The following is a 27,881-nucleotide window of genomic DNA, read 5'->3' as shown; positions in this document are numbered from 1 at the left end:
TTTCAACGAGAATTTCGGCACGTAGACACTTTGCTCTGATTGGAGCAACAATCGAAAGGAGGGGCGCTCTTATTGGCGGTTAAACATGGCGCCCATTGGATTGTGTCGCCTCCTATTGGCTGTCCATGAAAATAGGGTGCGACTGAAGGAGGATGCAGCCAGTCTGTTTCGGTTGTTGAAAGTCGCCGGATGTGTTGGGAGTTTTCTCCTAAACGTCAACCGGTGAGTGATTGTTTTGTTGTGCTCGAATGTCATCCGTCTAAACCCGTTACGATACCGACTTTACTTTATTCGCGTGTGCTTCCGCTTAATAATTAACGGAAACATCGTTACCTCCGTTCGTACTAGGAAACGATATTCAACCGGTCTTCCAGGTTTCGAGAGAAGTGTGTCAAAGCCGATGTAACGTGTTTCTGTGCGTCCATAATCAACATAGCTGTGTCTTCGGAGCTCGGATACAGCCCCAAAAAAGATGGTGAGTTAAAAACGTCTTACTCAAAATAAAGCAACTTATGTAACAGAACCTGTGCCAGGGATGGCGATTAATTTCGTTAATTTCGACAAGTGTTACGTGTCGGTAAATCGCGGTCCATTGTTAATTCCCTTGATGGTCGCATGATTTAAATCGCGTGTGAATGAATCCTTGTGTTGGAGGCTGTGACTATCGATGTGACAGCTTCGAAGAGGAATCAAGGTTATCGCGTTCCTCTCACCGTGCCTTATGAATGGATAGGATACCTGTTCTCAGTGCCCTTTAATCGCCGTAAAAATCATAGAAAATACCATCGGATGGTAAACGGATGGAACGTCGCTGTCCAATGAATCAGATGGCTTCTTTAATCCTCTTTCAAATTATACGTCCGTTTACAAACAAATTCCCCAAGAACAATCATATTCGAGTTAGGTGTACCATCGGTGCGTATGCAAGATACACGACCGGTGATGCAATTAATATTCGGACAGAGTCATTGCCACGCTTTATAAATATTCAATCGTCCCATAAACCCGTCGGCTGGCAGTCGCTTCATGCGTACAGGTTCACCTAACGCTTCTCAAGATTTTCGTTCATGAAAAATATATTTTTCACACGTTCGCCGGAGGACGATGACCGTATTTTCGATGGTCTATCTGCATACGTGTAACAACGTCACGTTAATTGCGCGACGTCCCAGGCCCGCCCTTAATTGTCCTCATGAATGTAACGGGCGTATCGTCTTCGTGTCACTTTGACGAATGGCCAATTTAATCCTCGGCAGGCGGATGCTTTATGAAAGGGTCGTTTCGACCCGTAGCAATTTTTAAATATATTTTCATAGAGAAGAGGAGTATACATATTATTACACAATAAATAATGAATTAAAATGACCCTGTATTCGTCCAACAAGGTTTAACGATACTTCCATCGTTTTATTAAATAAATTAATCAAATCTTCCGCTGGCAAAGCGGGTCGCCGAGTTCCAGGCGAAATTTTCATTTTTCCAAATTCATTCTTCGAGTTTTTATTTTTAGGTTCAATAAATATCTCAGAATTTTTTCAGATTTTTTTAAGGTCTAGAACAATATAAAGTCAGGTCCTCAAATAAAAGATTGCCAACGGAGGGTTAATATTGCAGTTACAGTGTTCAAAGTTTTTTAATGGAGCAACGATGAAGAAGTTTCCCAAAATTCACTCTAAACTAATCAAAAAGTTTCGATGTCCATCGAGAGCATAAATACATACTGTATTTTGCAGATAGATGTAGGCGGGCTCGGTAAAGCATGGAAGAAACTTTTCATTCAGAAGTAATGGATTTCCAATAATTACTCGCACAACTAAAACCTTCAAAGAATAGGGAATATACGTACACGAGCGGAGGGTTAAAAGTCAAGGCCTAGATTCTTTCCTTTTTTTCTTATATTAAAGGCTAACGGATTAACGGGTGACGGGTTAAATGTTAACTTTGATCCTTTGATCGTTGGTGGGGTTTAATCCCTGATTGGATTTTGATTTAAATATAGAATAATTGTGAATAAGGTCTGAAACCTTGCGTACTGTATTTATGTATGAAAAGCAGCCATTGTATACATAGAATGTCTGGCGTTCTTGGTCGAAGTATAAAATATCCGAATTATTTTAATATTATATAAACTTTTCCTAGGCATTACATAGAATGACAAATGTTATTTAGGCAAAAGATTAAAAGCGAGCCGTGAAGAGGCTTTTGTTGAAAAGACGTTCATGAAAACTAAAATATAGGACTATATTATTGAGGAAAACGAGAGAAAATAGAATACGAACCTACTTGTTGCAATCAGGAAGAAAAGAATTTAATCTAGAATTGCATTTAATTGTCTTTTTCACAAAAAGGTAAAGCTTGAGAAAAAAAATGATGAAAAGGCCTTCATTAAAAATATATAAATGAACGAAAGAAAATGCCAGGTGACATTAGAAATGTCGATAGCGGGAGTATTTTATACTTTGCCGATTTGTCTTCTAGGAAATGTGTGAAATATTAATCGTTTCGTACTTTGCCAAATAACGTCAGGCATTCTGTGCGATGCTTGCCTTTCATGCATTACCGATAACGTAGATATTAATTGTTATTGTATTTCGTCTGTACGTGCTCAAAGGGGTATCCTTAAACACGGAATACCGAGGTTCTCGTCACGTTCCAACATCGTGTACGGATTGTTTAAGCAGAAACAAACGATCATAACATGGAAAGATGTAGAGAGGATCGTCACAGCTGTGAAAACAACCGGTTCTCTCGCCTCTCTACCGCATATATTTCCACGTGAAATTCTCGAACTCCTGTCGGTCGTGTTCGATGGGATTCGATTCGCCTAGTTCTGTTGTAGGAAGCATCAGAAAATGAGCGGCTTTCGCGAGAGAACGGGCGAACGAAGAATGCCGTTACTAGCTGCACGTGGCGATTATAATCGTTACCCGATGTTGCTATACCGATTTACAAGAGGAAAGTGATCGGTCGCGCAATAGAGTTCATCGTGGCTTAAACCGCGTTTCGAAGAAACATTCCCCGATAGAATGATTATTATCTTTCGTAGTTTGAAATTTTAATATCAAGGAAATAAAAAAGGATTGAAATTTGCAAAAATGTTGAGGCAATTTCGTCGCTGGTTACTTTTTAAACGAGCCTCCCCTCGAGAGGGTGATTAAGCATAATTGAGTGAGGCAATTAAAGCAGGGATTCTTTTTGTGAACGAATTTCAAGCGATATGGACTCGTCTCGTTAAACAAATAGGACAATCAAAGGGATCCCTCTGAATTGGAGGGAAATGACGCGGATGAGTTTAATAACTCAATAAAAAGGGGTCCGTCGATGGAGGTCGTGAACCGTGCGAAGGTTGTTCCGGAAAATCGAAGAAGGTCGCTTTTGCTTTTTTTTTTAAATATCATTTTGTTAATCCAGTATGTTTCTTTGCGATATAGAGACAAAGGGACGGAAGATTATCCGCTTGCGCTGCATCTCCGTGCCTGCAGCGTGGACAAAAGTTAGTGCAGCGTTGCAGTTCTCGATTACAAGCTCCTGTTGACCGGCTGAAGCCTCTTCAGATTGTTCTTCTTCTGTAAACACGTTCGTTATCCGACTGAAATTTGATGATTCTCGGTCAACGCGTTTATTAAACACCGAAGTTAATCGGTAAATCTAACTATCTTGATGTAGAAATCAGAGAATTAAGTCGTTCTATTTTGATGTAGAAATCAGAGAAATTGTAGGATCATTAAAATTTTCAGTCAATAGGGTATTAGAATGATCGAAGACCGGATGTCTTTGAGGAGAATAATGAAATAGAGTAGAATTTTGAAGTACAGGTTCTTTGTTCATTTGCACTATGATTCAGATTAGACAAGTCTGTTTAAAGAGCACCTATCACCTTGTGAAACTCTAGATAAATCTATTTGAATTTCTTATCAGTGAAGATTTCGCCGTGCAAGTTGAAGCGTTGTTCGAAAAACCACTCGAAGGAAACTTCCGATTCACGGTTTATACTTTGTGTGTATTTAGAAAGGGTGTCTGAGCTACATGTTAATCCGTAACGCTGGGAAACGTGATAATTCGCTTGGATAGTTAAAGGTGAAGCAACTCTTCGATAAAAACAAAACGTTTGCGTGAGAAAGTAGATAAAAATCTCATCGAGTAGAGAATTAGATAAAAATTGATGGAATAATTACGAGAGATAGAGAATGTTGATTCTGTGATTAACTTCTTTATGGACAAAGTGTTAATTTGTTGACTATTTTAAAAAGATTCACGGGAAATTGTGAAACGAGGCACTGCTATATTGCAAAATGGTTCTTCGGTATAAAAATAAAATAAATTTCTCATGAAATATTCATTTGATTTCGAGGAGGGGTTGAATTGATAGGGGGGTGGTTTATGGTTACCAGGATCAGATACCATTTGTTTAGAGAATTCAACGGTCTCCTGGAAACGACGACGACGATGCCGACGTCGTCATGGACGTCCTGCTGGAAGAATGGGGGTTGCTTCGCACGCATGCGCCCCTTTATCAGTCGATAACACCCCCGGCAGCAAAGCAACCAGCTGCGTTGCTAGCTGCAACATTGACACACCGATCCACATTGCTAATCCTACGCTGATCCTGTAAATAGTAGGATGCTCGTTAGTCTCCTTAAATTAAAACGATTCGATCACTGCAATAATTATTCAAAATCAAACATTTTCGAAACTTTTAAAAACTTTGAAAAAGAATGGAAAATTTTTGTGAAAAAAGTTTGTTAAAAATTTCTAATTTAATAATATCTTTGGGTCTTCTCCTATCGATTGAAAATTCGATTAAAATCGATCGGCTCTCCTTCCTAAATGAATTTCCGGTTGTACCGGATATCGACGCTCACGCAGGATCAGACACCGGAAATCTTGCTATTCCGTGAATCGTACACGAAGCTCCCATGCATATTCATCTTAAAACAGTGCAATGTATTGCACATTTTCGTGAGCAATAAGAAAATAGATTTTAGATTGTTTGGGGATGTTATTGTTCTGGCTGGTAATCTGGTGCACACAAATTGAGTCGAAAGTGGATTCTAATTCGAGACCGATTTATTCGGTATGGTGCAGATGTGCATTTCAGGGACATTGTCAGGCGCCACTGGTGCAATTTCCCCGTGAGTCAATTGAAATCGCTCGAATTAGCCCAGGGAAGTCGTCGAACTTTGGGAACACGAAACTATAGAAACATGTACTTGCCATTTTTAACTTTTCTGGTCTAAAAGAAGTATTCTTGAAAGCATCTTGACCTTACACCCTTGCTTTTGTCTTATTTCTTTTGTCAGAACATTATTCTAATAATAATACTGTCTCCCGGTTGTTGAATTTAATTTTAAAGTAATAGATTTTTTTTTTTTTTAGAGATGTATAGTTGGTGAAATTTTGAATGAAAAATGAAATGGATCTGGAGGAGTAGGGATGATGATAGGATTAATAAATCTTTGGGAAGAGAAAGGGCCCTTCCGGCAATAAGTTTTAGGCATACACGTGTGCGTCGATCGTATAAGATGTATCGACTTTTACCTTGTTGAGCTTAATCTAGGTAACGAACAAGAGAAACGAGTTGTCCTTTCTCCGAAAGGACCGTTAGCCTGATTTCCACCTCGTTTCGGATATGGAGGAAGCGAAACAGGTGGCTGTTTCAAGGGAATTTGCAAAACTTTGCTTTACTACATGATTTATTTTTAAAATTTTTCATTTCTAACATTCTAAAGTTTTCAAATTCCCAAACTGACAAATTCAAAAATTTCTAAATTTTAATATTCTAAGATTCTTTAGTTTTTAAATTTCTAAACACCCAAATTCTAATATTCTAATATTCTCAAGTTTCCAAATTTCCAAATTTTCAAATTCCCAAATTCTAATATTCTAAGATTTTCAAATTTCCCAATTTCCAAATTTCCAAATTCCCAAATTCAAAGATTCTCTGATAAAATTTTGCAAAATGCAAGATATCAAATATTTCACATTGTAAATAAGCCTAAGAAATCTGGCCCATCCCCTAAAAAATCCTAGTTACATCAGTGGATAATACTTCTTCAGTATTTTTAACAAGTGTAATCACGTATTATCTCCATCGATAAGTGGATACAAGAGAAGTGAAAGCGAGATGGTAACGTCCTGAAAACGAGAAGAGAAGAGCCCTGTTTTATTATATAAACGAGACGATGAACAATAAATCGTGAATAGCTCAGCGAACGAGGATTCACCATCGCGAGAACGTGTTTTAAACGATTCCTATCTGCGTGGTCGGTTTCCCTTGCACGAAAAATCATTTTCATCAACTTTCACGAGACTTCGTTTATTATGGATTCTTTAATTTCAACGCTGGCTCCCTCGTTGTTCGTGAATTTAATATTCGCTCATAAACTTTGTCTCTTTTAGAAATTAACGGTTACGAGCGAAACGTTCTCGATGCCGATAAACATCGACTGATAAAATAATTCGATCCGGTGGACCCGATTTCTCGTTGAAAAATAAATTGAGATCGTAAGAGATTTAAATCTTCGAAATGGCAAAATTCTTCCTTGGTGAAAGTTTCTTTAGAATGTAAAATTAAAAAAGAATACTTAGATTTATGTAGATACGCTACCGAAGAATCGTAGTATTTCTTGCAGAAATGGTCAATTAGTACCGCTAAAAAAAGATTTAATTAGGAATGATCATTCATCCTTGAAGTTATCTTACCTCGGTCGTCGCATTCTTCAAGGTTGCATCTTATTTTTTTCTCACTATGTTAGTACGCAAGAGTAAGTTTACGGGTCGACAGGTCTGTTACATCAGTGTAACGGTATGTTCATCGAAGATCATCCTGGTTGACTGCGTCACAAGTTTTTTCGGATGAGCAGCTCGATGAAACTGTACTCTAGGATGGTACTCTTTTTTCCGATGTTCAGTTTTAATTAATTGGTTCAGTGTTTTTTGATAGGGACCTAGATTTAGGAGTGGATCCAGACTTAGGCATGGGTCTAGATTTCGGTGTGGACTTGTTCGATTTAGGCATGGACTTAAATCTAGACCTAGACTTAGTGTTAGATGTAGATTTTGGTTTAAATTGAAATTTAGATCTAGACTTAAAGCTAAAGTTAGACCGAGATTTAGAGTTAGACTTAGACTTAGATCAAAACCTAGAACTAGACTTAGACTTAGACTTCGACTTAGAATTAAATTTAGAGTTAAAGCTAGATTTCGACCTAGACCTAGACTTAGACTCAAGCCTAGACTTAGACCTAGACTAAGACTTCGACCTAATTAACACTAGACCTAGACCTAGACCCAGTCTCCAACTAAAACTAAAATCTAAACTAAATCCTAGACCTTGACTAGACTTCGCCTAGATCTAGATTAAACCTTGATTAGAATTCAATTAAAACTCCAAGAGCTTTCGATTAAACCTCGACCAAAATTCCATTAGAACTTAATGAGACCTTAACTAGAAATAATCTAAACTAAATATATAGTGCATTCAAACTATACCCGAATTCTGATAACACCTTTTTTCTTCTTCTTTGTATTCAACCATTAAACATTTCTTGATGAGTATATATATTAAATACGCACAGACAGGATGCATTCGATTAATTGGCGTTTAATTGACGTCTGTTAATAGTGGGCACTCCTTCGTTCGTTCCCCTCCGGATTTCAGAGGTCATTAAAAATCGTACGAACCGCGGAATCGAAACGAAAAGCCCTCGAGACGGTTCCGTCTGCTCATCGGGCGTGAAGTGAAAGCCTCCTTCGGTATTTCTTTTTTTTTTTTCTCCTTCCTGTTTTTGTTTTTGCCGAGCTCTGAAATGCACCAACCTCGTGTATCGTTGATTGCTGCATAGATGCATCACGAGCATAGATGCGTTGAATATTCTGAGACAAAGGTTCGCAAAAATATTCCTGCAGCATTGTTCTCGGAATATTTTTCAAACCACGACTTTACTTTCTATGTTTCTTATTTTTGGTACTTGTAAAAGGAAAAGAAATTATTTTTCTGAGATACCGTTAAATTGTCCATAAAGTTCCATTACATCGTATCGAATGCAACACGACAGAAGGTATGCGGTAATCAATCATTTCGATCGATCATTAATTTGAACGATATTAATGCCTTTATCATTTATAATTTCTTATCTCTCATTTTGGTTTGTATCTTAATTGCCAGCAATTTTGTCGCGAAAATAATACCTTATCGAGGATGAATTATTATTTATCGGTTCGATAAATGTTAATAAAAAATGATAACGGGAATCTAGTCAGTTCAGCGGAAAAACAATGACCACGAATGCGTAAAACGCACAAGGAAAGTGTAGGTAATTATTCTAGACCGTAGGTGCATCGGTGCAAGATGCATTTGAGAGACAACAGTGCATAGCGTAAGGAGGTGGTTAAATCGAGGAGCATGCTTCCTTGTGGATTTCGCTTCCTAGATTCTTTTCTTTCTTTGTGGTATAGTTGTATTCAGAACTCAGAAATAAATAGGTATCAAATTACCAAAGGGAGTTTGGGAATTTGGGAATTTGGGAGTTTGGGAGGTTGAGAGTTTGGAGGTTTGGGAGTTTGGGAATTTAGAAATTGCAGAGTTTGCAATTTAATCATTTGGAAATTTAGAAATTTAAAAGTATAGAAATTCCACATTTGGCAATTTGGGAATTTAGGAATTTGGAACTTAGGAATTTTTGAAATATAGAAATTCCACATTTGGCAATTTAGGAATTTAGGAACTTGGGAAATTAGAAATATAGAAATTCCAAATTTGGCAATTTGGGAATTTAGAAATACCAAATTTGGTAATTTGAAAATTAAGAAATATAGAAATTGCCAATCCATCCCTGCCCTCGAGTGCATCCCACTTGCCCTCCCAGTTGCATTTGCCCACCTCTGCGTTAACCCAAAAAACAATTAAATTTTCGACAATCTCAGAAAAGGATTGATCCACGATCACGAAAGTTCTGAATGGCATCGTGCGAAGGAATTTAAATTCAATCGCAGTGAAACTGAATGAGAGATCCACTTTCATATGGTGTAGCCGGTATGAAAGTGAACACTCGATCTTTTCTCAGGGATAAATAGCCGCTAATTCAGTCATTCGTCTAATTAACACCATGTTTCTCACGAATGCCACTAGTCTTAAGTTTCACCGCATACTTGCATGCCACGTGTGATTACGTTAACACTTGTCCACGATTCCACGCTGACATTTTCTATTATTAAACGCTATTATCCTTGACACCATACGAAATCCTCGCAATGATCTGCTTTCCATAAAACGATGCCAAATCGACGATTTAATTTCGTTCTGGCTCCAAATCCCCCCGCGATTTTCCTCTCAGTTATTCTTCTTCTGTTTCCTACGAAAATAGAATAAGCGAGGTTCTTTCATTTCATTATTATGATGTATTTCTCGTAGAAAACTTCATATTTTAAGATTCAATCTCTTAATACTTTAGAAATTGAACAAAGAATATTCTGATCAAAGAATATTAATCAAACGAATCAGCAATACATCACAAAGTGAAATTCTTTCACGGTGTTCGGTGCTACAAATATACGCCGCGAGCCGTTCCAAGTGAATCACTGAAACGATCAAACGGCGGCTTAATTATCTCGCTTTTACTGCAAATTGCAGACCAATTCTCAAGGCTCACGTAACGTTACGGCACGCAAAGAATTCCGAGCCGAGTTTCGTGCCTCTGAAACAGTGAAATGTTTTTAGGTCGTGCTTCAATCGTTAACAAACACCTTCTGTATTTCCTCCGAAACCTATATTTATTTTTAGAAAAAGAACAAATTCCTTCGTACGAAATTACTTACGAACCAGATAAATATTTCTCAAAGATCGCCCGTTATTGTTACAATTTCGTTCTAAAATTTATAATAAAAATCTGAAATCTTTTTCTATTCTCAGAGGAAGACGATCGAGACCGCGTTTTCGCTCTCACTTTTTTCGTGACTTATCAGGAAGATCGTGTTCGTCGGAGCGCGTGTAACGCTATTATCAGGATCTAGATAAGCGGTCGAAGAGCGACGGTGGATCGTAGGAAACAGGAGGCTAGGGTTATCAAGCGAGATCGTGAATAACGAGGCCCACTTTACTCGATAGACTGATTTCCCTTCGCAAAGTCCCGCGTTCCAGATACGCTATACCTAACTTTTAACCAGCCTATGTAACGGGCCTGGTGCTGTTACATGCTCTATTATTAGTTTCAGTTGCCTCCATCGTGCCAGGGGGTCGTGGAAATATTTTCGACCTTTCCATCTCCACCTCCTACCAATTCATTTTTAATCCCCATTCGAGGCAGCCTAGACAAGATTCTATTATTTCATTTATAATAATATCGAAAGACACGTACAGAAAATAAAAATTTCGTTTTTGGAATGGTATTTTATCGGTCCATCTTGTATTGTGGTTTAAATTCGATTTACCTACTTCTCCGTCTGCCTCTGAATATGTTGGTCGCTCGATGCGTTTTCAGGTCACCTAGGAACCTCGAAATACACCTGTTCCGCGAATCGAACGCGTAAATATTGATGCCGAACGTTTAAATAAATCATATTTCCTGAAAATATCGAGTTTTCGAGATCCTAGCTGAAGAGGAAAAATTCTGAAATTTCTGGAATCAAGTTTAATAGAGGCGTAAGAAGAAGCTCGACGTTTTCATTTACCATTTCTGGAACGTAACCGTGGAATGATTTAAGGCACGCGCGATCCTGTTATCGATCTCATTCCCGCTTATCAAGATCGAGTAATGTTCCTCATTTTCCCTAATGGTTTTCCTCGTTTCGAAGAAATTATTGCTATGCTATCGATCACTGCTAATGGGGTCGGTTATCAAGAATTTCGTGAAAATTGGTCAAGCAGTTGATTTCTAAATCAGGAACAGAGAGAACTTAAATTTTTACCTAGGTGTTAACAGAGCATTAATTTTAATTAATTAGGTCAGAAATTCTTTCCAGTCCATTGGGAATTTTTCCGAACCCCCGATAGTCCACGAAGAACATAATTATTGAAATTGAAATTTCGATTTTATCGAGAGTGAGGCGGAGAGAATGCGCGTTATCCAACGATTATGCAATATTGTGTAGTACAACAGAGAGTTGGCATGATTTCTATAAATATTCAGAGGCTCGACGTGCCACGGATTTTAATTTATGCGACCTCGAATGCACGGGGGCCAAGACGAGGCAGCAGGTACACTTAGCGTGCACGTGCAAAAGTAGGTAAATCAAATTTAAGGCGGGAGGATACACACGGTCGGAGAAATCTGCCGTTCTGGGTCATCGTTCAGCCTCTCCTTTCGATTCGATCGATCATCTACTCGGAAAAAAAAGGAAAGATCAGAATAGCGGAAGTTACCTATTGTTGCAAGCTCCTCGATCAACAATCGCGAAATGCATTTTTCTTCCTCAAAAGTGCATCTCTGTCTGCTGCACTTTCTGCAGTCTCGTTTCTGTTTCTTGAATGCTTGAAAACGCGAATGAAACGTGCGAGAGAAAGACGAAGGAGAAGAGCGAGTCTGGTGGCTGAAAATTAGTGGTGGTTTCACGAGGGGGTGTGTCTGCGCTCTTTCAACCCCTTTGAATCGTTCCTGTTTACCCATGTAAACGTTTCGCCGCCAGGGAAAAAGAGCCGGTACACACGAATCTCGTTAATGTTACATTGAACCTCGAGCAGCTTTTTCCTACTACCTAGTAATTACATTGAACGTTCGTTAACGACGATGCTCATAATTGAGGATCAACGTGAACCGGTGTCTGTCTGGAAATTAATGAATACAAATTGGACGGGGGAATTTTTGGAAGAACCTTCCTCGTTTCGAAACGATCCTGATGGATTCCATCAGGGTGCATCGGAAATTTACATTGCTGAATGTGTGAATTATTCGTTGATAGAATTGGATTTATTTTATTTGGAAATTTGGAGTTTACTTGAATTAAGTTAATTGGAAACATATTCGTGAGAAAAATGAGAAATACAAAATATTGGCAGCGATATCTGTAAACTGCATCTGATGCATGTGCATCTGCATTGGCTCGCATCCCGACCCACTTTTATCTTCTTTTTTTTTCTGGACCAGTCTGCGGCACCTGCCAGCAACATTTTCTCATTTTTTTTTCTTTTCGTGTTAAGAACAGAATCTGTTCTCGTTGGTGTCCTTTGGTATTTCTTTCTAGAAACGAACACATCCTCTTACTGTAGATTTATGTTAAAAATCGTACGAAGGGGCTGTGATAAAAATAATTGTCTGCTGTTTGTTCGTGGTTTATTAACTCGGCTTTACCTTTCTGTGACTCGTGTACTTTGAGAACCAAGAAGCCTTAAATTCACTTCAGCACGTACGGATTACGAGTTTCGTCTAGTCTAGACAGTCGAGGCGAGGAATTTAAGAGTCATTGGAAGGAGTGCCGGCTAACACCAAGTGTCGTTTTACGCGTCTTTCAAACACACCTTTCCTGGAAAAATATTACTAGTATAATAAAACAGCGGATAAAGCGATTTTTTAGCAAAATTATTCAAACAATCACGAGGGCGGCGGAGGGCGGACCACGGAGAGAGACCCAATTTCAATTCAATTTTTTTTCTATTTCATATTATTTTCATTTTCTAAATTATTTTTCCAATATATGAAACTCTTTTAAAAATTAATAATTCGAGAACTATAGAGTAATGAATTAATAAAATGAATCAATTATCTACCTGAAAATTGAATATTTTCAACTTTGATCTCTTCCTGGTTATTTTTCAACGAGTCAGGTTACTGTCATAGAAAAAAGAAATTGCATGACTCTAAAATTATACATATGAAGATACCCGCAATTAAATGAGTAAATAACCGAGAATGACTGGTGATTGCGTTGGATTAGTTAGGAAGTAAGAAGAAAAGTGGCAAGTTGCGTCATTAGAGAAAATGAAGGTACGGAGAACAATGGCCGAGAAGATGAGCGAAAGAAGAAGAAAAGAAGAGGAAATAATTCGAGCGATACTCGGTGATAGCGACTATTATCAGTCGTGATTAGCTATCGATAAATATCTACGTTCGCTTGTTCGGAAGGAGGCTAATAATCGTTTCGAATACCATTCGAAATTAGAAAGATATTGAAAATTCGCAAAGAGAAAGATGGTATATTCGCATTTATATCCGGAAATCGAAAGATTGAATCGATGCGAACGCGGAAGTTATAGCCGCGTGACGGAAATAAGAATAAAGGATTCACCTAACTCGATGAAAAACCCTGCGCTAGACACCGGAAGACCGGTACAATAGACCGGAAGAAGCTGACAGAACGTGCTGTATTTTATATGTATCTAAAAGGCTGTTTTCATCTATTGTGATCAATACGTAAACATTTCTATATAACAATGAATTACAGTATTTTCAGCAGTTTCTAAAAAATAACAATGACCCACCTTAATTGCCAAATCCCAATTACCCAAAATAACAATTAATCTCATTTATCAAATTATTGCCATCAAGATGAACGTAATTTTAATTCAATTTATTAATTCATATTTTCATTTTCTAAATTATATTTTCATTTTTTAAATTGTACATTCTTTTAAAAAATATTCTTCCAATATATGAAACTCTTTTGTTTAAAAATTAATAATTTAAGGACTATAGAATAATAAATTAATAAGATCAATCAAGTATATCAAAATTAAGTATTTTTTGATCTTTCCCTGATTTTTCTCCAGTTCGTGTAACTAGAAATGGACACAGGATCAATTGGGGTCCCGTATCAACGTGTAGCATGCATGCAACACGTTTAATAGTTGAAAAACAGAACTGCATAATCCGTAACCGTTGTTATCCATAAAGTTAGCCGATCTGGAAAGAGATTAATCGTGGCTCGTAGAACTGGAATACATATTCAGTCGTCAGATTTGCATGTGCACCGGTTAAACTTGTGCTGTTTATTGCCAAGGTTAATGTTCTCCTTCCGTTCTGTTCTTTTCATCGCCAAAGAATATTTCCTCTAAATTCAACCGTTAATTAACGCTTCTAGAAAATTTAATATTTTCCTTCGCAAAAATATTTCTAATAATATTCGAATTTTCCTTTTAGTCGAACACGAAGTTTCCTACCTGTTGGGCAATCTCCGAACAATCCTTTTGTGAGCATCACGAATCGGGGAGTTTTAGAATTGCTTTATGATGGGCTTAGGGAGCTCACCTGGCCATTTCGGCCTCGCTCCCCGGAGAGCCGAGGAAAGAATTCTCTTTGTGAACCATTTAGAGAAGTCCTTCGACTCGACTTTTTCTCGACTAGCGACGAGAGACGCGACTTTTCGCGCTGATACCATCAACGAAAGAAGATATTAATAGGTTACATTAATATCTTCCAAGTTATTTTCGAATCACAAATAGAAGAATCTCACTGGTAGAAGATCATTTATATAATTAATATACTCGTTCGATCAACCAGTTGAAGAATTTTTCATCTTCCCCTTTAATCTCGAACGGAATTGTTCAAAAATTAGTAACACAGGATTCTCGAAGGTGCATCAAGCGAATTCGAGTATCTAAAATTGGTAACTTTCGATTTCAATTACGTTCGCGTGCAAAAGAGGGCGGTGAAACATTGCTCGAATAATCGCGACACGTTCGTTCGGGGATAAATGAAAGAGACAAGTCGAAAAGAATCGAGCAGAGGCAGCATCGCTAACGCGTTTCTCCTTTCATTTTCAGCCTGTGCGGTAGTGATCGTGGCCTCGAAGCGAGTCCTTTTACGGCGGGGACGAGCATCGAAAGCGGTGACCCTCCTTCGCCATCCTCGACTTTGGCCCGCGGACACGAAAGGCGCCCACCGCCTAGGGAGCAACGGGGAACGACCACGAAGAGGGAAAAACGAATAGAACGAGATCCGAAGGAGAAACGTCGAAAACTAGACGCTAGCCACCAGGTATCGAGCGCGATGAAATAAACGAGATGCTGGAGAGAACATGGTACTTGGAAGAATACTCAAACGAGAAACCTCTCTAGGGTGATAAAATAGAAAAATACCGCGTGAATGACGAATGAATTCAGAAGATTTCAGGAGAAAGAGGTAAAGAAGAAAATATCCAGAACAGTGTGGTAAGGTGTTTCTACATTCCCGCTGAGGAATAAAGAAGCTAAATGCCAGATAAAAGAAGGATAACAGAGAAGAAGAAAAAGGAAGGATAAAGCGGCGGGTGTCTCGAGCGAAGGAAGCTGCTGTGAAGGAAAGGAATGGGTGCCGGGATGGGCAGGAGCGGCACGAGCGGCGGCTTCCTCGAGGCACTTCCTACGGGAACGCCGCTCCACGTGGCTATGCTTGGCCTGGACAGTGCTGGCAAGACCACCGCGTTGTACAGATTAAAGTTCGATCAGTATCTCAACACTGTGCCCACCATAGGCTTCAACTGCGAGAGAATCCGCGGTGGCATCGGAAAAGCGAAAGGTAAATGGAATTCTTCGTTTACTAACGCGATAGCCGTCGTACCCACGGTAATGGAAAACCGTCGAACTATCGTTCTAACGTATAATCCGTGAATATCTGGAACGTAACAAATGACCCTGGCACGAATCTCACAGTTATCACGATGATTTTGGTACCGCGTGTAATAGAGCTGAAATTATCGCACGCAATGACGGGTTCGACGTGGTCGTAACATGCAAATAACAGTAACTGGACACGTAATAGTTACACGGTTAGGATAAGCCCCACGAAAACGACTTATTACAGTTATCGCGACGGGGAAATGTGTCGGCGCCAGTTTCCTCTTGGTACCGAATAGATCTCTCGACGTCCCAGAAACCTGGTAGCATCGATCGACCGAAGGAATTGCAACGTTTAGCCTCTTTTTATCCTTTTTCTACGTTATCCTGTACAATCTACTTTCTTTGAAATACAGATTGCACGGTGAAAGATTTCTTATCGTTTCCTGGGAGCTTGAGAGGTGTCCTAGTTCTAACAAAGAATCAACGATTTTCTGTTAACGATATTAACGAAACGTTTAGGTGGTCTTTTTTATTGAACATTCAGCTTGAAATTGACGTGCCATAAGTGCTGCTCCGTGATACTTTTATGTCATGAAATGGTTTTAGAAAGGATCAGGGAATAAAATAGATTTCCGTGATGATTTGTTTCAGGTGTAAATTTCCTCGTATGGGATGTGGGCGGGCAAGAGAAATTGCGACCATTATGGAAGTCGTACACCCGTTGCACCGATGGTATTATCTTCGTGGTCGACTCCTGCGACGCGGAACGGCTCGAGGAGGCGAAGATGGAGCTGACCAGGACGGCCAGGAGCCCGGACAACGCTGGAGTACCTATTTTGATCCTGGCGAACAAACAGGATCTGCCAGGTAAGAAGGTTTTATCCGTCTACCTATAAAACGCGTCGACGGATATTGTTTAAACCTTGACGTGAATTTATATTCATTCAGCTCGTTTTGTTTTGAAACGATACGAGAAAACTGGGTCAGATCTCGAGTTGTATTTTTAAACTGTATCTCTTGTAACACGCGGTACATCATCGGGATGGTAAAAAGAAAATAGGATCTTTTTTTAATTCTTAAGTGGATGGGAACAAGTGGTCGATGGAACATCGTTATATCGATTCAAAACGTATGGTTTCACTTCTGAAGACCATGAAGTGTATGTATGAATACACTTGACTGCAATTTATCGAGCTTATTTAGATTATGTATTACGGTTCATCTAACATAACAGTATCGGATGCTCTTAATGCTTAACAGTGTAAATTTGTTATCTTCGATTAAGCCGATGTAATCCAGGATCAAGGGAATCCTTATTAAGAAGACTCCTCTCCAGTTACAATGTTCCTATGAATCCAGAAATATCCATCGAGTAAAATATCAAGACAGCTACTTGAATACTGTTCGTCAAGTCATCCTGAACCAAGATCCTGAGTACATTCAAAGGATACAAGTCCAGACCATATTCACCAACGTCCAAGCTGAAACAGAACCAATGAGAACCTAAAAACATCAATCACGTTTGCCATCCTGAATCAAAATCATCAGTCCAAAGGACCTTATCCACCATCTAGGACCTCCTAGTTCATTCAAGACACCTCCCAGTGGATCCCAACTGACCAGACGATATTCAAATTGCTGTCCACAGGTGCTAAAGAAGTTGGCGAGCTAGAGAAACACCTGGGCGTTCTTGAACTGGCAGGAATGCCAGGTAGCGCGTGCATCAGAGTGCAACCAGCGTGCGCCATCACCGGCGAGGGTCTCCACGAGGGTCTGGACACGTTGTATCAGCTGATACTGAAGCGGCGTAAGCTGGCGAAACTGAACAGGAAACGGGCCAGGTAGGCCAGGGCTTCGGAGGACTGCACTTGCGTCTTCTGATATTGTAAGTCGCGGACAGTCTCTCCTTTGGACACAGCCACGCCTTCCACGGTGTCTTCTTCCTCGTCCTCTTCGTCCTGCTGCGACAGTCGCATCCACGAGGCGTTCCAGTGAACTGCTGCGCTCTGTATCGTTCACATGGACTATTCCATTTGACGAGATCGTTCTTAGACCAGTCTCGAAGCTGCAAGCTGATAATCAAGCTCGTTTTTTCGAAGAGAGGAGTTTGAAGACAGCTCGTACGTTTGGAGGAGAGGTAGGAGGCTTTCTGTAGGTTCTAGAAATGATTCTGGACCTGCTGGCTATTTTCCTGGAAATTTAAAAAAGGCGCAAGAAGCCTGTATTCTGTGAAGAAAGTTCAAGAACTGGTAGTTATTGCAAGGATACAAGGAACAGAGGGTATAGATGTTACTCTACACCTAATGGCTACTTTTTACACTTACTGGCTGCTTTTTATCAATCGGAATGGGTGTAAGAGCCTATCCTCCTTTGGAAAGGAAGGTCAAAAATGATAGTAAGGATATCTAGACCTCTTTTATGGCTATTCTCTGAAAGGCTGCAAACGAGCCTGTCCTCTGAAAATGAAGTTCAAGGATCGTAGGATAATAAATGTAAGGATTTAAACAATTTTGCTACAACAACTTGAGAATAATTCCTTTGAAACTCGATTGCTGACCGGACGACAACGAAACAAAGTGCTTCTTCACTGTTCTATAGAAGCTCTATTTTGCCAAAATTTCTCCATCGCGAGACGTTCCTTGGGAAACTTTTTTAACGACGAAACCGACGAGTTTTATTGGCTTTGTTGTCGATAACGAGCTCGGTTTCGAGGTACCAGAGGCTGGAAACGTGTATTTTGTTTTTTGTGGAAGAGGTCAATAAGGAGTCGCGATAACGAGGGATCATCGACGGCTTCGTTGTTGATAACGATGACGTTGGATTGTATTAATAACGCTGACGCGGGTCCAGTTTAGACGGACCAAGATACCGGATGATTGTTAACCCTTTGCACTCCACTATTTTACTCCATTTACTTTATTACTAATTATGATCCATTCTTATCTCTTTAAACTATATACACATTCATTATTTCAATAATGAAATTTACTGTATCTTTTTTTACAGTAGTCAGAATTGATTGAATTGATTGAAATCAGAATGGTAATAATTAGGATATACATATAATTATTACGTCTGGGATATATTATTTGGGGTGCAAAGGGTTAAACGTTAGACTGCTGCATAAGTTCTATCTATGCAAATTTTCCAGTGTTACCATTTGGGTAATAGACGTATATTTTTTAATATAATGGAACTAGATAAACGAATGTATAGTGGACGTTTTTATATTTAGTTGATACATTGAATAGTAAATGTTATACTAAATTTTAAGACGAAAGATACTTACGATAAACGGAACTTATGCATCAGTTTAATGAGAATGACACACTGATAGTCCAGATGGAAGAAGAAAGAACCATAGACCTATTTAAATCCTCCAAAATAGTCCGAAGATAACAGTTCACTGACGGGCTCAACTTTTTCAAGTCACGATAAGATCAAAGACTTCGTATTTGTAGAGAACTCTGAATCGATACTATTATCGAAGCAGCGAGTAGATCAACGGATCGTGATTATCAGTTTATCGTAGACGACAAATAGAGGTGAATCGCGGACCCTAGGCGTTCCGATAATGACCGTGCCTCTCTAATTTTTTGCACCTTTATACAAGAGGGAGAAAATGATAAACGATGCGTGAACATGGCTTCTTCCTGACGGACGAAATTTTTTGTAAAAAAAAAAAAACGAAAAGCTACAAAAAAAGGAACATAGAACGATGTGATAAAAACCCTTCCCCATTTTTCCCAAATATTTAGTACCATTTTACGTGTGTATCGTATTTGCTGTATCGTGCTAAATGGAAGAAGAAATTCGATGGAATAAAACGAATCGATCGTTTTGAGCTTGATCGAAAAAAAAAAAAAAAAAAACATATCTCGTGAAAGTTCAATGGTGCTGATATGTATATCTTTTTTTCATTAGCATTAGAATTCATTCGTTTGTTGAAGTTTGATTATCGATTAAGGTGTTGAATATTTTTGCAACATTTAGAGAATCGTTTTTTAGGAAGATGCTTTTTAGGCTGATAGGGTTCGAAGTGTTCTTTTGAAAGATTGCGCTCAGGTTTTATTGGGAATTTGTGGAGCTCAAAACGATGGGTTGTTTTCTTGCCAGTGTGTTTTATCTTTGTCGAGATCCTTTCGACGCATGCACTTCCGGTGCAGGCAATTCTTATCGACATGATGTGTTATGGAGTACCTGTGAATTTTCCATTATTTCAACTTATAATTGCAAATATTTGATTTGCATTTCTTCATAATTCCTGTGTTAATTAATCAGCGATTAACAAGAATCGCTATCAGTTACTGTAATATTCCTGGAATCATCGTGATAAATAAAATAAATAACGATGTTCTTTCAAAAATCTTAAATAATTACAGATGATTCGATAACTGCTAATTGAACACACGCACAAAAGATAGCACAACTCTTCTTTCTTTTGCAAAGTATCGTGTCTAATTATGGTGATAAGAATTGCTTCATCTGAAATGAATGTTGTTATTGGATCTGAAATTGCAGTAGATGAACATCATCTTAAAGGAGCGATTTTATTCGGTGTTCTCGTGGCTCTCCCTTCTTTCTTTCTACGTATTTTATTATGATTTCTTTAAACACTACAGTTCTTCCATATTTGCCAGTTCTTCCCGTTTGAAAAAAGTCCCCTTCGCAAAGAAGAAATTAAAAGGGGCAGATCTTTTGGGAAAGGAGAATCAACTTGGGAATGAAGAGAGGAAATGAAACGTCGGATGAGACAATTTTACTCGTTATTTATCGCACTGCATTGATCGATATTAAACCGAGAAACGAGGGGCAAGGCGAGACCGGAAACCGCGGTTTGCGGTGAATGATACACGCGGCACATTTGTTATCCGGAACAACGACCTTCCCTGGCGGAAGTGAATGCAAAATCGGAAGTGTTCTTCGCGAAAATGAAGACTGACAGTAACTGCCTTCGAAAGATAATTTCCAGTTCAATATTACATGAAAATGGGACAAAAAGAAAAGAAATGAAATTAAAAAAGTGCAATTGCAAGTTTCTTATTTCTGTTATAAATCTCAGGAAACTTCCCTTTTCTCATTTTTATCTAAAAATGGAATTACATTTATCCATCCCTCGTTTCCACTAAATTATGCAGAGAATATCGAAACGAATGCCTTAAGGAGCAAAGTGGAAACTCGAAATCGATAACGGTGCAAGGAGTTACGAGAGGCTTAACGATATAGCAATTTGCTATTCGCAGAAATGCGAGGCAAAGTGATCACGCGATTTTCGAAGATCCAGGAAAAACTGTGATAAAACGTGAGGAGAAAGAGTGTGCTTCCAGGTGAAACTTCCTGAAAGAAGGTATAAGAAGGCTAAGGAAGAACCGTGTCATCGATGGTATGCAAACGTAAGCAAAAGAAGGACGAAGGGAAATAAAAATGCATCAGCGATGCATGAAATGGAACGACGTGTCGCAGAAACCGGAAAACGATCAAATGCTCCGATGGTACACATTCTCCACTGTCACCAGGAAATAGATGAAACATACTTTTTTTCGAGGCTTTTACATTTGAAAAATTTCTACGAGTTTCTGGGGCGCATTGTGAAATATTCATAAGATTCGCTCAGCTGCATTGATATTCAAATTCCTGACACAAACATCGGTAAACATTCGATGAAATAAAATCCATATAGGTTCTTTTTTATACATTGAACACGAGGAAAGATGAAGCGTTCGAAATGGAATCTATTTCTTCACACTTTGTGCTTGGAATGTTCATCCTTTCTTTCATTTTTCAAAGAAATTAAAGGAACAGTTTCAACCTCCAATGGTACATCGATTGTCATCGAATGATATCTTAATTAATGTGTTAATTTCGAAGGATTTAGAAGGGTTTCGCGACGAGAGCACACGATCCACTTGTATCAATGAAAACAGAAAAGAATGAAAGCGACAGAAATGAAATTTTGACTGTAACGAGTGACGATGCTAGTCGACCCGAGAATTATTTCGAGGAACAAGATGTAGGGAGTATAAAACGAAGTTTATACTGTAAGAACACTTTGTAAATAGATAATCGCAGGCTGTAAGTTTCGTAGGATTTCCTGGCCACCAGAAAATTTGTTGGCGCTAATCAGGAAGTATAATCATTGTTAATTTTGATTTTCTGTTTTATGAATTTTATTCTAGAGGAAGTTGAATAGAATTTAATTGATAGGTAATTTAGATAAATAATTCATAGGAATTTAATTGTTTCTTGCATTCTAAACAGAAATTGCAACCAAAGCTAAGTGCACGAAACAATGAAATTCGTTACAATCATTTAAAATAATATATAAAAGTAGTTAAATGTTCGTTCTGTTAAATTCCTTGAATAATTGAACATTATGCGAGTCATTAAAAAATAAAATTAAAAAAATAAACCTATCAACATATCAGAAACGATATAATAATTGATTATCCGATAGGCGCCAATGAATTTTTCAGCTAAAACGGAAATCGACCAATATCTGTCGAATATGGTTGTTGTTTTTTATATCGACTGTCGTTCAAAATTCTATTGTATACTATACTTGCCCTTGTTGTGTTTTATTACCTTTCAAATATTTTATCTCGTGCTTCGATCGAACGATAGATCGTATATTTATGTATTATCGAATACGGTTTATCCATAGCGGACAATTGTAAAAATGAAAAGGAACATGTTTTTACTGTAACGAGAACAATTATTGCATTGTCGTTCGCTGCTTGACGAATATTCGTATATTTATGTAGTAGCCTCCGCAAATCTCGCGCGTGTGTACGTGGGTGTATGGTGCGTGTATAGTTGTCATGCGTGCTAAGGGTGCACCATATGAATGTCGACTGTACCCTGGAACGAGTCGTTCCGTCAGACTGAGTGGATCCATTTCGATCGTGAGCAAGAATTTTTTTTTTTCCAAATAAATCAGCTAATTCCGTTATGTTTTAACCGATGATTATTTCTTCAATTCTACCAGAAGGCATCCAGAACTAGGGTCCCAGGCAAAATAAGGGCCCGCGAAATTGAAGGGTATCGATTTTTTCTATAAGGCCCAGAAATTTTTTTGGCCCGGAAATTTCCTAAAATCCAGAAAACGCTAAATCATATTCAATAGAAAAGCAAAGATCGAAGAAATTCCGTTAATTAAACTCTGAGAAATTAGCCCAGAAATGAGGATAAGTCTCGAGCTCATCAAGTTCCGAGCACGAGCCAAGAAGCGGTCTCCTCGAACCTTGAAATTACCTTCGTCCGGTCAATAACAATTGGCTGGTGGGTCGTTCGTTGCGTTTCCTCTCAGGCTACTTGTTCATGCGGATCAGTCGGCGTCGTGCACGCTGGAAAAAACGAGACGGGTAAAAAGGAAAAGAGGAAAGGAGTGTTTCGCGGTGCGCGGTTATTGTTCCCTTTGGATAGGATACGCGGCACGTGGCACTCAGATGCGGCCATTTACGCCGTGCACGCACCGTCGACGCGATTGCAGCTTCAAAGGGAGCACTGTTTTCAGGATCCTGGAGGAGGATCCGGCTCAATGGGGCCGACACGAATAGCTACCAGATGGAGAACCAGTTGTCCAACTTGTTTCACGAATTCTACGCTCGGTACTCGAGGATTATATTAAAATATTTTCAAACAGGGTTGACCCTTTTACACTCTATTAAGAAGCTAAATATTTTCTTTTTTATTAACCCTTTTAGTGCCGAACAACGATACATTTTGATATTCGAGAATTATATTAGAATATTTCTAAATAGGGATATTCCCTTCTACACCCTATTAACAAATTAAGTATTTTTTTTATTAACCCTTTCAATACGAAACAACGATACATTTTGATATTCGAGAATTATATTAGAATATTTCTAAATAGGGGTGATTCCCTTCTACACCCTATTAAGAAAATATATAGTTTTTTTTATTAACCCTTTTAATACGGAACAACGATACATTTTGATATTCGAGAATTATATTAAAATATTTCTAAATAGGAGTGATTATCTTCTACACTCTATTAAGAAATTAAATTTTTTTTTTTATTAACCCTTTTAATACGGAACAACGATATATTTTGCTATTTGAGAATTATATTAAAATATTTCTAAATAGGAGTGATTATCTTCTACACCCTATTAAGAAATTAAATATTTTTTTTATTAAAAATTTTTTCGATAATACTTGTCTTAGACTGCGGACAAATTGCAGGCGAAGATAATTAAAAAAATCCACAAGATCGAGTCGTTCGATAATAGAACGCGCACATTCGCTTAGACAGTGCAGCGTTGTTGTAAGCCCGCCATAGAAAGTTCGCATGGTGCCATGTAATTACCGGAAGGCTCGTTAGAAGTCGACGTCGCGATGCTCCCGATGCTCGAACATTGTGTCGCGTTTGTAACGTGTGACACGGTAAAGTTGTATGCACTCGGCAAAAAATGCATTGAGAATCATGATAGAGAGTAAAGCAAACAAGGCTATCTCCTGGTGAAAACAGTACACCATTATGCTTGATGACGATTCAACGAGGTATAGAGATTCTTTTTTTTTTCCCGGTTGAAACAAGTTTATTTAATTGCCTCGGTGATTCACGAACCAACTAGCAAAGATCTGTTTGCTGTAATATTAATTAGAAGAAAATAAAGAAGAGGTGAAAGAAAGGGAAATTGAAAGAAAGTGCCTTCTTTTTATTCAATTAGTCGAGTCAATTACTCGGGAAGAAAATAAAAAAGGGAAACTGTAAATTAAAGTAACCCAGTTGCATGTAATAATTACAAACGATTTTGTAAAAAAGTTACTTCGTAATTTACCCTGTTCCATCAAGGTTCAGTTTGATTGTATGGAAACGTCGATAGCATCCGTCCGGATGGAAAGCGTTCGCGTTTACAAGCTGTAAAACGTTGCCTCGTTAGAGAGGAAGTCTGCGAACGTTCGCGGAAACAATGATAGAAAGTTTGTATCGTTACAATGGGAACAATATATGTACGTTTGGACGACGGATGCGGCGAAAATTAGATACCATCTGATGAACTTCTCGAAATAAACGAATAATTGGACACTTTCGTACAGTGTGCATATCGAAGAAGATTTCGCAGACTTTTAGAATTCAATAATATCACTGTAACGTTGGGATATTGTTTCTACAGGATAGGGTAATTGATCCTTTTCCTAAAAAAGTAGAATTAATTCTATATTTCTATTCGGACCATGGAAGATAATTATATTTTATTATAATAATTAAAAAACTGTGGCTCTCTCCTTGGTCCGCCGCGCCGTCTTGGGTGTCTCTCCATGGTCCGCTACCCAACTTACTTCTCAGGAAAAGGGTTAATCATTGTGCAGGGATCAATATTCGGGACTTATCGACCTACAAATTAAAATCCCGTTTCCGCTTGCTTCACGCTTCTGTAATACTTGATTTATCGACATTAATGTCTTGTTCATTTTTCTTCTCTAATAAACCTTTTCCCTTTGTTACTCTTTACCCAACTACATCCGGTCGGACGATCTCGCTTCTTTTTTCTTTCGCTTTTAATAATTTTTTCAAAAATTTTCCATTTCTATTATTTCATCTTTTATAAATTAAATCTTTAAAAGGCTAACTGAAAAATACTTTCTCAGATAGAATTCCACTCATTATCAACTTAGAAAAAAAATCATTGTTCAGGGGTCAATAAGTGTATACATTACCCTATTTTCAATTGAAACATTCGCCTTGTTATTATCATGCCGGGGAAGAAGAAGTGGTAAGCATAATTGCCGGAAGAGAGTGATCAGAGTGCTCTCTTTGCATTGAAAATACTCGAGAGACGAGTACACTGAGCTTGCAAATAAGCCCAGACAGACTAAACGACGGTACATTAAATAATTTTCAAAAACATGTTCGCACCGTTCGCTTTATTAACGTAACGCAAAGTTTCCTCGTGGCAACGATGCTTTTTCGCTCTGTTAATCCGAACGCGACTAAAACGAGCGCACGGAAACAAAGATAAATTATTTTTCAACAGAGATTTTTTCCCGAGAAAACTTTGCCGCGAGTGTTCTCGAGACACGAGAGGGCTTTCCTCGGATCATCGTGGAGAATACGTAGTGTTGCTTGTAGGCGGTGCAGCACGTGCTTCGTATGCGAATATATTTAGATGCACATGTGCGTACAGTGCCGTCTGAAAGTGTTAAACGAAGGAGAGACAACCATGTGTGTACACTCGGGATCAAATCAAAAAGGGTTCAACCCTTTCAATACGGCGAAAAAATCAGTTCGAGTGCGCCCCATTACCGGGAACAGTTACTTCTCCTCCAGGTGATTATTATCAAGATTAAATAATTTTTCTGCTTGAAAGTTTGAAGATCTTAGAAACGCATTACGACGCACCATCAACAACATCAATGATCTTACAAGCTTTATTGATGGTACATCAAATTTTCCAGACTGGGACAGCATATGTCCCGTCCGGTGTGAAAGGGTTTAAAGAGATACAGATTGACAGTTTTCATATTGTTATAGATTTAAATGATACGATTGATCTACAAATGATGGTAACAGGGAACACAGGAAAGATGAAAAGACATCCGGTATCAAAAGTGCTGAAAATCGACGTGGGCGCCGATTCGTGGGCGCCTCGGGTTATAGTTCGCTCCTTGTATAGAAACGTGGATAGAAAAGGCGACGCGGTTCCCCAGCCGAACAAGATTGCACATACGCACGTATAAGGTAGCGTAGGATTTTATGAAATTAATCTCTCTTCCGATATCATGAACGCCCACTCGCCTGGCGCCTGTTCAAAGGCTCTTTCCTTTACCGGAAATGGTACCAAGTGAGAACTCGATACGATTGAAATTGCCAGAGGAACAGAAATAAAAGTTTCATATTTTAATTTTAGATCAAAAGACTTTGAATAAAGTTTGGATTCAATCGAGTGAATTTTTTCAAATGACTACGCTTTTATTTTTCTTTCGGCTGAAGCAAATAAGTCGAACGCAATTACAATTTTTCTTGGTTTCTTATCGAAGACGTTTATAAGTACGAACAAAGACGCTAAGAGCTCGTGTTGCCGCTGCCCGTCTAGTTTAATGAACCTAATTAACCCGAATGTGTAGCCACGAGGGGGACAAGATGGCATTAGTTTCACTGGCGAAGTCGGCGACCTAAAATTGAACAGATTAACAGCATCCAATTTAACTTTGTTTGTTTGCTAACAAACAAAATAGAATTCTTAGTATAAATTAATGATTTTTTTGATTAATTTTTTAAGATCTTTCAATCGTTCGAATAAGGAATAATTGCTTTTAACAGAATTCAATTTATTATACTTTATTTCTTTTTATTTTCAAGCATTCTATGCACAAGATAGATCAATCAAGAAAGAACAGCTAATTATTCTTGTCTTTACAAGATCAGCTCGGTTTTCCAAGTGCAGCTCGTGAGAAAGTTTGAAAGATCAATTACACGACTTTCCGACGATTACTTTATTTACGAATTGAATTTCACCAAGAAATAGCTGTAAGTTTCCTCGTCTTATATGATTTAATTTTTGGAAAACATTTATAGAAACCTGCTATTTAGTTAATAATTTCATTAACTATTTTTCAATCGTCATAATATTCAACTAGGTACTATAAACAATATCGCCTCGTGTAGGAGAGCATACAGCAGAGACGGTTTCGTATTTGAAACGCGTGGACGAGTAGCACTCGAGACAAAGAGCTCTTTTATTCCGAGTTCACGGACGGCTGAATAACGAATAAAGTAGTTCACCAGGACTACGGAGATCCATTGTTGAAATTGTCCGGCTGCTGCTGGATTAACAGCAGATTTACGTTTTCTGTTCTGTTCTTTTTTTTTAGCTTTCCCCGCGAAAATCAAAGAGGACGCGTTCACGTGGCGTAGAGGTATGAAAGAAAGAGGAGTTTGCAGGAGGAGGAGAGTGTGACATAAAGAAGCTTTTTGTTTCTTCTTTTGAAAATGTAAAAGGTAGTTACGTTATCTAATTAAGGAAGGATTAGTATTTTGAAAAAAGGGTGGAATTACAGCTCCCTCAGGACCGGCTCTGAGAAAAAGGGCCCCTTCACATATTTGACATAAAAAAAGTACCTGAAATAAAATTTATAAAATTAACATTAAAGCTTGTATAACTAATTTAGATTTCCATTTACATCGATTAATATTCAAGTAAAAAGTTCTTAGATGCAAAATCGTCTTATGGGGGCCCTAGGTGGCCACCTAGAAATTTCGCTTCCTCGGTAATTTCTATATTATAACAATATAATTTTTGTCAAATACCTTATTAATATTCTCAGAATTCAACTCTCTTTCATAAAATCTTGAAATTCCACTTCGTCACTTTCTGCATAAACACCTTGAACAGTTGATGTCCTATAACGGCACAGTTTTTTCATGACTAAACCCTTTCGACTTTCC

The 27,881-nt window shown here is 38.3% G+C and overlaps 1 protein-coding gene across 2 annotated transcripts; it reads left to right on the top strand.

The window, feature by feature from the left end:
* Positions 1 to 147: 147 nt before the first annotated feature.
* On the top strand, positions 148 to 27,881 carry Arl4 (ADP ribosylation factor-like 4). Of its 2 annotated transcripts, none has more exons than XM_076689223.1 (4): positions 148 to 475; positions 14,693 to 15,425; positions 16,118 to 16,333; positions 27,308 to 27,881. In XM_076689223.1, exons 2-4 carry the CDS (start codon positions 15,215 to 15,217, stop codon positions 27,391 to 27,393), a joined length of 513 nt encoding a protein of 170 aa, XP_076545338.1. In that variant the 5' UTR covers positions 148 to 475; positions 14,693 to 15,214; the 3' UTR covers positions 27,394 to 27,881. The 2 variants fall into 2 exon arrangements, with proteins under 2 accessions (XP_076545338.1, XP_034180485.1); XM_034324594.2 differs by lacking the exon at positions 27,308 to 27,881 and adding an exon at positions 17,115 to 17,776.

Source organism: Osmia lignaria, chromosome 7 (assembly GCF_051020975.1).
Source record: "Osmia lignaria lignaria isolate PbOS001 chromosome 7, iyOsmLign1, whole genome shotgun sequence".
NCBI lineage: Eukaryota > Metazoa > Arthropoda > Insecta > Hymenoptera > Megachilidae > Osmia > Osmia lignaria.
The sequence above is the reverse complement of the archived record's forward strand: the minus strand, read 5'-3'. Positions and strand labels throughout refer to the sequence as shown.

Coding starts and splice junctions, on each gene's coding strand:
- Arl4 (XM_034324594.2), top strand. CDS start 15,215: ATGGGTGCCGGGATGGGCAGGAGCGGCACGAGCGGCGGCTTCCTCGAG. Junction 15,426..16,117: donor TGGCATCGGAAAAGCGAAAG/GTAAATGGAATT, acceptor GATTTGTTTCAG/GTGTAAATTTCCTCGTATGG. Junction 16,334..17,114: donor GAACAAACAGGATCTGCCAG/GTAAGAAGGTTT, acceptor TGCTGTCCACAG/GTGCTAAAGAAGTTGGCGAG.